We start from the raw sequence: 12,519 nt of genomic DNA, 5'->3' as shown, positions 1-12,519 counted from the left end.
GACCTAAAATTCTTGATTTGTAAAGGGGGCTTAAAGACACAGTGGACAACGGCCTCAAAAAGGCTATGGTTACCTTTAGGCCACACAAATTTAATTTGGATTTAAAAAGAAATATGCTTAACTGGAAAAAACATAAATTATAATGAAGATGAAGCCCAAGGACCAGGTTTATGCCTTGGTGCACTTGGTTTTATGTAGTGAATACGTTCATGTTCAAGTTTTCCTCCCTGACCAGGGCTCGAAATACCACCTGCATATGCAGGTTAGTGCAGGTAAAATTGGAGCTGTGCAGGTATTTCTGGTGTCTACCTGCACCTAACCTGCACTGCTCCATGTACTGGGTTTTATAGTCCTAAAGTATGATGTACATTGTACTAGTAGGTGTATGTGGATTGTTTTTAGCTGCATTGACTGTTACCACCTATTACGTATAAAAGAAAAAAATAGCAATGGTTCCTGAACAATTTTATTATCATCCATACTTTCTAAATTTAGTGTGGTGCAGGTAAAATTTGTCTGGTGCAGGTATGCAGAAAAAAGGATTTCGAGCCCTACTGACCATTGCTTTTATGAGATCTGGTTGGCATCCTAAAAAATCCGAGTACCAACAAATTGAATTGGTGTGGCTTTACCTATTAATTTATAGACTGACATGATTGTTTGTGACTGTATTGCAGCTGCAGAGATAGTGACAGAGGGGTTTGAGGACAACTTTGCCGACAGCCTGTCGTTTGATGATGCCGCATCACTTGCATCACAGCAGGACTTGTGAGTACTTCATGATCAGGGATTGGCACACCTTGTGGCCGAGTGGGTAGCCATTCTGATTGACATATTAAAGAAGACAGCTCTTTCAAACTCTATCTCAGAGTCTGTATCCCTGGGCCACACAAGTTTGTGCATACACTACAGCAAGGGGCTAGTGGTCTGTGGATCCAACTACCATACTCTTTCCCGAATGTATTTGTACCTATAGACAATGAAAAAATGCTACCGGTAAGCATCCACAGAAAGTAGTATGATACAATAGTATCCATTTTTGATTATACTGCTGCTGGGATCCCTGACACGGGGGTAGGCAGCAGTCGGATAGTCTTCACACCGCGCTTTTATGTACCATTTTTAAAGTCTTTGTTACGACTTGCTCGGGGATCAAACTCAGGACCTGCGTACTGAATGAAAGAATGAATGAATGAACTTTATTACACAACATTTGTACATGGTACAACTGTAAGGCAACAGTAACAAGTTAATTAATACAATGATACTCATCTAAGTTCTATAACTACATACATGTATAGAAATGTGAACATAAATGGCGTATTGACATAGTGTAATATGCAAGTTTAACAAGTTGGTCTGTTACTGTACAATAGATTCTCTCTTTTTTAGAGCATTACAAATGTATTGGCCTAAATACGAAGATATGAGAGACTTTGATATATATATATATATGTAGTCTGGACATGACAGTAGTAGATTGAAAGTACATGTGTTTGTCTTTGGTAAAGGTGTGCTAGATTTTAAAGATGAACACTCTATATAGCTACCAACTTGGCCGTTGCACGTCATTCAGAAATGTTTTTTACAGAGGAGACTCTGAGGCAGACGGAAGCGGTTTGGAGCCGGTTAACGTTTCGCGAGGAGGCTCAGCCAGCACCATGGGGTCCATGATGGCCAACCCGCCATCCGTCAGGGAACCCATCGTCAAGATGTACATGCTCAAGGAGGAGGCCAAGTACACGCATCTCAAGACGTTCAGGTAAGACTAAGAGCACATCTCAAGACATTCGGGTAGTTAAGTACTCGAATCTCAAGACATTCATGTAAGAGTACATCTCAAGACATTCAGAGAAGTACACATCTCAAGACAGTCAGGTAAGAACACACTGTATCAAGACATTCAGGTAAGGAGCACATCTCGAGACATTCAGGTAGAACACATATCTCAAGACATTCAGGTAAGAACACTGATCTCAAGATACTCAATTAAGAGCAATCATCTCTAGACATTCAAGAGATGAATATGCATTCCAAGATCCTTTTGATGGATTTCTCCTGGACCTAGTAGGTGGAAGACACCCCCTTCCTGAAAGTAGTACTACTTAGGTATAATTGATTATAATAATCTTTATTGCAAATTTTATGCCCAAGGGCTAATTGCAAACAAAGTACTGTAAATGCAGAAATGTTCGCGGTGGATTAATGTTCGCGGTTTTCACGGTTTTCGCGGTAGCCGCTTCACCGCGAATTTAAAAAAAAACGCGAACATTTTTCCATAACAGTAAGAGACTACAGTGCATGGCGCTACCGCGAACTTAAAACCACCGGGAAAAGTCCATTTTCCCGCTACCGTGAAATTAAATCCCCGCGAACTTAAATACATTTACAGTAGTTGACTGAATGTATACATAATCATACTCAACAAAGAAGGAAAAAGATATTCATAGATAAATCAAAAGGGAAAGAATGTCTAATCTAAATCTATTTCTACTTATAATATATTAAGCTATTTGATGGGTTTGACTTCTTTTCCGTATGCAGTGGGAGATGAATTGTCCTACATTGTCATAGATAAAGGGTTGGATGACTTAAGCAAGAAGATTGATTTTTGTTGGTCGGTAAGGTGATAAAAGCTTGGGAAAGTTTTGCGGATTTTAAGGAAAAGTTTGTTTCTTTCAGAATTGTAATCATGTGAACATTGACAAATGAAATGTAGTTCATCTTCCACTGCTTTCCCTGAACAGTATTTAATAATGTATTATAATCTATGGACAGCTAGTCAGCTGTCCCCAACCAATATTAGATGGAGATAGCTGGGATTGATTAAAAAAGGAAGAAAGGAAAGATCACTAACAGCTGTGATGGCTGGAGCTATGGCATTAAGAAAATCACTAAAATTCTAAATATTTTACAGAGATATGAAATCTTTGATTGCTTGTTGATATGTGTATTTTGTTTTCACCCAGAATATTTGCCGGGACGTGGAATGTTAACGGCCAGCCTGCCACAGAAAGCCTGAAGGCCTGGCTAGCTAAAGACTCCACACCACCAGACCTCTATGCTGTAGGGTAGGTCCTACTAAGTTAAAGTAACTAGCAACCAACAGTCCACTCTACGTACAAGGATCTTGCCAGCAAGGCTGACCAAGGGGTCCTCCATGCTGTGATTTTTCTCCTCTACACTGTGGGGGTTTTCTGTTGTTTTGCAACAAATATGAAGTTGAAAATTTTAAAACATTCCCGTCCATTTTTACATGCATTAGTAGTAATTCACCTGACCCTGTCCTCAGCAACCATTTTTTCTCAGTCCCTTGAGTGGTTGCTGAATGAAGGTTTGACTGTACTATTACTGCTATGTCCTTGGCAATTAGGGATGCGTACCTAAACCCACGTTTTGGTACAGGTCCAGACCTAATGAGTCCGGACCTAAATGCATGGCATTTAATGCTATATCATAATGTTATACAGTCAAACCTGTATTAGGGGCCACCTCTACAGAGGGGCCACCTGTCCATAGTGGCCACTTTTTGTCGATCCCTTGGGTACTTTATCTACAAGTTGCCACCTCTATAGAGAGGCCACCTGTCTATAGTGGCCAAATTTGTCCGGTCCCTTGAGTGGCCGCTATAGACAGGTTTGACTGTATTTATAATATGTTATAACGGCACTAATTAGATACAGGTCCAGTACCGGTACACCAGTGTTCCGGTATTTTGTGCCTGTACCTATTTTGATTGTACCAGTACTGTATCGGTACACTGTACCGGTACATATCCCTATTGGCAATGTACCTTCTTTCTTATTTCTCTTCCTACTGAATGTACCAGCCGCTGTAACCCTCCTGTCCTGTTTAGTTTTCAGGAGCTGGACCTTAGTAAAGAGGCGTTCGTATTTAACGACTCTGCCAGGGAAGAGGAGTGGGTGAAAGCTGTCACACATGGGCTGCACCCGGAGGCAAGCTACAGACGGGTAAGCTAGTTCCCTGTATTACAGTACTACAACTACTACTAATATAATAGTACATGTTAACTACTAAATGTACTAACTACAGTGCCGAGTAGGGACCTCCTTTTATGGAATCAGGGCTTGAAATACTGGGTGTATAATAACATTAATATGCACTTTTTTTTTGCATGCCCAAAATTCAAGTTTTGCATCTCATTTTTGATGTTGATATTTGTGAAGGGTGTTCATTTAAGGTAATACTGTACACAAAATACAGCAGAAATTGAGTTGTGCACCCAAAGTCTTTTCTGTGCACTCAATATTTAGGTTAGGTGCACCAGTGCACCTTTGCCCAAATATGAATGGTCACAATGATGTGTGTCATTGCCTTTAAGTTTAAGCGGGATTAGGAATGATGTGTTGCAGGGCTCGAAATTCATTTTTGGGATTAGGTGCAGTAGTGCACCCAGCTTAACAAATTGGGTGCACTAAAAAAATTTTGGGTGCACCACTTAAATTTAAGTACAATGTCAGAAAAACAACAATTTAGTTACATGCTATCAAATGCTTAATACAAGTAACATGACAGACATTTTTATTATCTTTCTAACACTTAGATGTCAAGAATATGATGTATACTAGCATACTTGATATCTTTCCATACATAAACCTAAGAAAATATTTGGGTGCACCCTGTGCACCCACAGAAAAAAATTGGGTGCACAGTTCCAATTTTGGGTGCACCTGGGTGCACATGCACCCAGTATTTCGAGCCCTGTGTTGTGTCTAGGTATAGCTGATCTGATTGGTTGGAGTTTTGTTTAAGGTACGGCTGATCTGAACTGAACTGATCGGATTGGTGGAAATTTTCTTGTGTTTAGGTACGGCTGATCTGATTGGTGGGAATGATGTATGTTCTTGTGTTTAGGCACACCTGATTTGATTGGTGGGAATTTTGTTGTGATTAGGTACGGCTGATCTGATTGGTGGAAATTTTCTTGTGTTTAGGTACGGCTGATCCGATTGGTGGGAATGATGCTGCTGGTGTTTGTCAGAAGCGAGCACAACAAGTTCTTATCTCAGATTGAGGCTCAGACGGTGGGAACAGGCATCATGGGAAAAATGGTTTGTGTCTTTCAGTTCTATATGTGGTATCAACTGCAAATTAAGCATCACAGAATATATGTATACAAAACTAACACGCACGTACATACACATGCGCTCACACATCCATACCTGTCCCTGGTGCTGAACAACATTCACACACCCATCCCTGTCCCTGGTGCTGAACACCATGCACACATCCATCCCTGTCCCTGGTGCTGAACACCATGCACACATCCATCCCTGTCACTGGTGCTGAACAACATCCACACATCCATACCTGTCCCTGGTGCTGAACAAACTCCACACATCCATCCCTGTCCCTGGTGCTGAACAACATTCACACATCCATCCCTGTCCTTGGTGCTGAACAACATTCACACATCCATCCCTGTCACTGGTGCTGAACAACATCCACACACCCATCCCTGTCCCTGGTGCTGAACAACATCCACACATCCATCCCTGTCCTTGGTGCTGAACAACATCCACACATCCATCCCTGTCCCTGGTGCTGAACAACATCCACACATCCATCCCTGTCCTTGGTGCTGAACAACATCCACACATCCATACCTGTCCCTGGTGCTGAACAACATCCACACATCCATCCCTGTCCCTGGTGCTGAACAACATCCACACATCCATCCCTGTCCCTGGTGCTGAACAACATCCACACATCCATCCCTTTGCCTGGTGCTGAACAACATCCACACATCCATCCCTGTCCCTGGTGCTGAACAACATCCTCACATCCATCCCTGTCTGCTGAACAACATTCACACATCCATCCCTGTCCCTGGTGCTGAACAACATCCACACAACCATCCCTGTCCCTGAACAACATTCACACATGTATCTCTGTCCCTGGTGCTGAACAACATTCACACATGTATCTCTGTCCCTGGTGTTGAACAACATTCACACATCCATCCCTGTCCCTGATCGATCCTTGAATACACTGAGTCTTTTATTGCAGTGGCTAGCTATTGTGATCTATAGACACTGCTTCAGTCATAACCACAATTGCTGTGGTTGTTCTTAATGTTCATCATCATCATCATCTTAATGTTATCATCATCATCATCATCTTAATGTTGTCATCATCATCATCTTAATGTTATCATCATCTTAATGTCATCATCTTAATGTTATCATCATCTTAATGTCATCATCTTAATGTTATGTTCATCATCATCATCATCTTAATCAGTTAATGTTATGCAATTATATCACCAATTAATGTAGGAGAAATGACTGAATCATCTGGTGCAAATACAATATGTATTAAATAATTTTGGATTAAGAGGGAAAAAGACCTTGTATAAATTGTTGGTTGAAACATTTTAGTTGTAAACTGTTGTAAATCTAAATGCATACTTTCGGTGTCATAATTCTGTGATATGAGATCACTGTGAACATTGTGCAGATAGAACCACTTTGAACATTTCAAGATGATTGTATAGTAACTAGGGCTGGGTACCGGTACAGAAAATTCAGGTCCAGGTCCGGTTCAGGTCCAAAGGATCAGGTCCAGGTCCGGACCTGAACCTGATTCAGTATGACTCATACCAATGGTCCATTTCACTACAGAGAAATCTGTTTGGTGGAGTATTAGACTTACACTGGCGTTTTAAAATCCTACAACACTAACTACACCCGTAAGAAAATTTACTATAAACTCTACTCTACTTCACACTTGTTATTTTCTTCCACCTGCAAGCGCCAAAATGTGTGAATGCCTGATAAAATAATCTGTTAATTTTCTAATCGGTCCAACATCCGGTCCACCTAATTTTTTCAGGTCCAGTTTTTTTGGACCGGTCCAGTAAGAAAAAATGATTTTGTACTGATACGCTGTACCGATACCCAGCCCTAATAGTTACTGTAACTGTTACACATAATTGTGTTTGCAGGGAAACAAAGGAGGAGTGGCAATCAGGTTTGACTTCCACAACACCAGCTTCTGCATCGTCAACTCCCACCTGGCCGCTCACACTGAACACTACGAGAGACGCAACCAGGACTACAGCGACATCTGCGCCCGCATGCAGTTCAACCTCACGCAACCACCACTGACTATACACAAGCACAAGTATGTAAATTAGCCACAATATACACAAGCACAAGTATGTAAATTAGCTACAATACTGTAAATGCAGAAATGTTCGCGGTGGATTAATGTTCGCGGTTTTCGCGGTGACCACTTCACCGCGAACTTAAAATCACCGCGAATATTTTTCTATTATGGTACTAGACTGCAGTCTATGGTGTTACCGCGAATTTAAATCCACCGCGAAAAGTCCTTTTACCCGCTACCGCGAAATTAAATCCCCACGAACTTAAATGCATTTACAGTACACATTAGCACACTCAAGTATGTAAGTTATGCTGAAGAATACTAAATCATAGGAGATGTTGGCTGACCCTGTAACAGATCTTTAAATACCATACCCTGAATTTCATGCACAATATACTATTTGAATTCTTCGTATCTTCTCAGGCGACAGCCATTTTTTAGGGGTTTAAATCCCACCCAAGGCTATAATAACCTTCAAAGCCATGAACCAATATGAATGTTGTGGTGCATCTTTTGTAAAACATTACAGGGATTGTGGAAAAACAAAGGGACTAGTCATGCTCTCTATAATTTGCTCAATATCAAGTCGTTAAGTCCGGTGACAGCATTTTTGACATTGCAATGAGAACGAGCTGGTAGTCTCATAAGTTGTAAAGCTGTACCAGTTGTCTTCAGTTACAGATTCAGCAAATACTAGTTAGTAATACAATCATGACAGCTATTCAGCAACACTGTTATGGTAGCATCTCCTGAAGTGTCAGAGAGTAGCCTGGTTACCAAACCCCAGCCCGATCTCAAGTATCTATCGTGCAGGGGTCTGGCCGGATGGCATAGGCCGTCTTCTCAATTTTGCCCCTTATAAGTTATAGTGGGCAAAAAACTCCACCAATAGAACAGCAGCAGGATCAGCAGGAGGTAACCACACCCTACCATGATTGGTTAAAGACCCCCAACTGTATTTTTTGAATCCATAACAGTGACCACTAAGTACCTGATTCGCTACTGTGATAGCCTGCTGACCAACTGTGGTGTGTTGTAGCTGGCTACCTGTGCTGTGAGTTACCAGTCATTAATCCTAGGTTCTCCTCCCTCTGATCAAGGGCCTTCAAGAACCTTTCTACAGCCATCCTGCCAGACCCCAACACGAAAGATATTTGAGGTTGGGGTATGGTATCCAGGCTAGTCAGAGAGGAAACACTCCTGTCACAGGCTTTCCTTCAGGTAGGACAAGACATCTTCCATCATGCCCCTGCCCGACTCAGACCACTTGAAGTGGTAGAGCTGGCCGTGGTAGCCGGTCTTGTAGTGTAACATCTTCACCTTGACCCCGGCTCGCTCGAGACGCTTGGCGTAAAAGATAGCATGGTCTCGGACTGCGTCAAACTCCATGGCCATGATAAACGTAGATGGGAGACCCCTTATGTCCCCTTCTTCAGCCAGCGAGGAGAGGTGAAACGTGCGGGTTCAGAGCCATCTGAAGGTCGTCATCGCCAGCCGCTATGTCTTCCCTTCTGACAAGTCTCCCTGGGGGGAGAGGGGGGAGGGCCGGGTCCACTAAGGAAGGATCGAGGAAGTTCATGTAGTGGGTACCCTCCAGCTTCGCTGGGTAAGGGTTCGCAAGTACGAGGTCCACCTTCGACCTGTCGCCGTACAGATAAAGAGAAGCGAAGTAAGCCATAGCCCACACCGACTGAAAATCACACGGGCCGTACTTGTAGGCAGATGCTGTGAGCATGACAGCCTGTGTTGTAGGGCTCAGTAGGACCTGAAGTTTGAGAGGAGGGTTTTGTTCTTCTTCCGCCAGTTTCAGCGCAACCACCGCTGCAAGAGATGCCCCGGCACTGTGGCCGGCGATTCCGATACGGGAGGGGTCCGTGTTGTACCTGTCGCAAAAATGGTAGTGATTAGGGCTGGGTACTGGTACAGCATACCGGTACAAAACCAGTTTTTCTTATTGGACCGGTCCAGAAAAAAAACGGACCTGAAAAAAATTAGGAGGACTGGATGTTGGACCGGTTAGAAAATTAACAGATTATTCTATCAGGCATTTACACGCTTTGGCGCTTACCGGTCGAAGAAAATAACAAGAGCGAAGTAGCGTTGAGTCTATAGTCGTTTCTACCAAGGTTTATAGCTAATTGTACAGACGCAGTTACGCCAGTTGGAGTCAAATAGATTCACAAACAGATTTCTTCCTTAAGTGCAATGCACCTGGTCCATTGTTTTGAATTTTGTCCATTCACAAGTTTTCACATACTGAATCAGGTCCAGGTTCAGGTCCGGACCTGGACCTGATCCTCTGGACCTGAACCGGACCTGGACCTAAAGTTTCTGTACCGGTACCCACCCCTAGTAGTGATATAACATCAAGGGAAAAGTACCAGGTCTCGAAATAGTAGGTGAATGTGCACCCAAAATTGGAGCTGCGAACCCATTTTTTTCTGTGGGTGCACTGGTGCACCCAAGTATTTTCATAGGTTTACATAATTATGTAATTAAAAGATATCAAGTATAAGTATAAACTATATTCTTGACATCTTAGTGTTAAAAAGTGTTAGAAATAATAAAATGTCTGTCATGGTACTTTTGAAGTTGGAATTAGGCTCATCGACACCCATAATACAGTTTATGCAAGTCATGCAGAAGAGCTTACATGTATATAAGGTTTGTAATTAGGTTTTCCCGGTTTTGTACTAGTACATCGTATTTTTCTGAAACCTTATTCAGCATCCTCCTAACGCCCGGTCCCCAATGGCATTAGCCTATGGGGCCCTGCTATCTAGATGCCTACCAGCGGTTATTATGATCTCTCAGCGGTTAAGTCATGTTCAGGGACCCCCAGCAAAGTGGGTGTTGGCTCCCCTAGCAACACATAGCAACCAACTTTGACCCCAATTTTCACAGATTTTCCCTATTGTTCAATAATTGCCCCCTCTCCGCCTACTGTGAAAACTTTTCAGGTGGGGTACTGCTGGGCCAGGTGAGAAGGTACCTGGCACCCCGTGTAGTGTGAATGGCCATCATACAGGGCTGTCTGGGAATCCAAGCTAGGATGTGTATTGAAAGAAATCGAACTAGAAAGGCCACATTTTCAAAGAAAATGCAGGGTGTTTCTGAAGGGAAAAAAAATTCGTCACAAAAGAAAAAAAAAACAGTGTCAAACGTTCGATGCCCTGTTCGCAGATGAAAGCGTTGTATGTATAAGATATAACGTTATGCTTCGAAAAGATCCGATGTGGATCTATATAACCTCCTTGCTTGTACCAGCATTACAGGATGGCGATTTTTAAAAATGTTATAATCTGTTTTAGCCTACATCACAGCACTTTTTTCTGGCTGGCAACGGAAGAAACAAAAATAACACAGGCCAGTAAAAACAATGCTAAGTATCTTTTCCTTCAGAAACATAACGATGTGTTCAAATTCAAAAACATTTACTGTGTCTACAAACTTCTAGTGTTTTTAGTTTGTAAGTTTGGTAACGTCAGATCCACATTTTGACAATTCACACAGCATAGTTATAATAACTTCAAATTACTTCAAACATTATTGTACCAAACAGTTCGGAGACATCTGAGTTTTCCTTGACTTAAAAACACATGGGAAGTTGCTCGCTTGCGCAAGATAGTCGTCTTTGATAGAACAAGGGATTCAAGACAAGACAAAAAGATTTTCAGTGATTTCCTCGATGGACTTGCAGAGAAAAAAATGCATTAGAAATTTCAGACGAATTGCCCACCAACCCCATTGTTTCCTTTGTTAGAATTGTGGATACACATGTACATTTTGCTTAATTTTATGATCACCAAATGCTGTCATTTATTTGTATAGTCTCCTATATTGCATATGCCTGGCCATAATTTTCTTGAAAACTAGTATTTTACAACTGTAATTGAAAACTTGTAATAGGGTAAAGAGAATTATTTACACCACCTATGCTTGAAAACATGTTTAGCATTGTTTTTAAAAGCAAACCAAGCTGCGTCTGGAGCCAGGTAAACAAGCCATGAACTACCCATTGTTCTGGCCAGGTAGTCTGCTTCCCTCCTGTGAGGGTGCTATGTCAACAAGTTAATTGGCCATATTGTTCACCAATCACAACAAGAAGATCAGATTTCACATCTACAGATGCCAAAAGTTAAAATTTTGTAGTACTTTTTAAATAAAGTTGTGCACGCTGAGACAACATTTTTCCAACTTACAAAACATATGGGTGGAAAGGAGACAAGTTGCACAACAATCTCCTGTTGAGACCATTTTCTTAGAGGGTTCCAGTGCTAAGCTATGGTTTCATGAATATTTCCAAGGGTCTGTTTTTGTCAAAATTTTGTAAATATCATAAGATATCTTTCTTCTAATTACAGTTATAGATATGGTCTCGACAGGATGTTGTAGATTGGTCTTAGCTGCATACGTACATACCAAATTTTTACTGAAAAAATATTTCTGTGCGATGCACAAGGTGTTTGATGGTACCAACATTGTCAAGTGCTTATTATATTAATATTGAGATATGCATATAGTCCATGGGCCAGGACGATTTTTTGTACCACCGAGAGGGACCAGAGCTACTATGGATTTTTTGAATCTGCAATAACTAAAGTTTATTCTTATGTATAATAACAAGCTTTTATGTACAGCTTTCTTATTGTAATCACGTGACCAAATGACGTCATCAGAATGAACATCGGTTTTGGGGGCGAAATACAAAAGACCAGGACAAATTATCAAACATCAACAATTTTCTGTGAAAATACATTCATAGATAAAAGAAGCCTTGGGAATCACAAAATAATCAATATTTTGGCGATACTCAGTGTCGTTAGGAAGTTATGAGTCTTGAAACTACGATTTTGGGGGTAATTTCTGTGTAGAAAATGCATTGTTTACTTTCCAACATCAGGCATTTATCCGGGCTACCTATGGGGTCTCTTATAATTAGTTTTGTTAATTGATCACATCATTCCCTACATTTTGGGCTTTAAATCAAGAAAATCCTTCAATTCTATCAGGAGTTATAAGTGTTTTAAGAATTATACCCCTGCAGGCATTTTACCAATTCACTCTGATATCGCAATGCATCATGGGTAATCTTAGAAGCTCTGTCTGTAGGGCTGACGTCAGAGTTGCGTTGCGCGGTTGAGGGCAAAAACGATTTGGGTGTGACTTAAAATCCTTGAAAATCCTTCTTTTCCTTGAAAATTTTTGCCCAATCTGGAGACTTTTTGAGTTAGAAGAGACAGGTAGGGTCTAAGCTTTCCTGTTTGGGTCAAAATTTGTTCAATTCAGCAGTTCAGCTGGTGTAAGGACAGGTTTTAGTTATAGGGTGCTACTGGTTGTATCAGGAGGGAAAATGGGTCAAAGGTGAGGTTTCTTTCATAGAGCGAG

General features: G+C 41.4%; 1 protein-coding gene across 3 annotated transcripts in view; it reads left to right on the top strand.

Moving 5' to 3' along the window:
* Nucleotides 1–12,519, top strand: part of LOC118422800 (inositol polyphosphate 5-phosphatase OCRL-like) — a 55,667-nt gene that overhangs the window by 21,125 nt on the left and 22,023 nt on the right. For all 3 annotated transcript variants that reach the window (XM_035830571.1, XM_035830573.1, XM_035830574.1), the window contains 6 exons: nucleotides 678–768; nucleotides 1,592–1,762; nucleotides 2,970–3,071; nucleotides 3,857–3,971; nucleotides 4,956–5,072; nucleotides 6,968–7,146. In XM_035830571.1, the coding sequence (XP_035686464.1) occupies nucleotides 678–768; nucleotides 1,592–1,762; nucleotides 2,970–3,071; nucleotides 3,857–3,971; nucleotides 4,956–5,072; nucleotides 6,968–7,146 (775 nt within the window). The remainder of the gene's footprint in view (nucleotides 1–677; nucleotides 769–1,591; nucleotides 1,763–2,969; nucleotides 3,072–3,856; nucleotides 3,972–4,955; nucleotides 5,073–6,967; nucleotides 7,147–12,519) is intronic.

This window comes from Branchiostoma floridae, chromosome 9 (genome assembly GCF_000003815.2).
Source record: "Branchiostoma floridae strain S238N-H82 chromosome 9, Bfl_VNyyK, whole genome shotgun sequence".
In the NCBI taxonomy this organism is placed as follows: domain Eukaryota; kingdom Metazoa; phylum Chordata; class Leptocardii; order Amphioxiformes; family Branchiostomatidae; genus Branchiostoma; species Branchiostoma floridae.
Note: the sequence above shows the minus strand (reverse complement) of the source record. Positions and strands in the feature narration are given on the sequence as shown.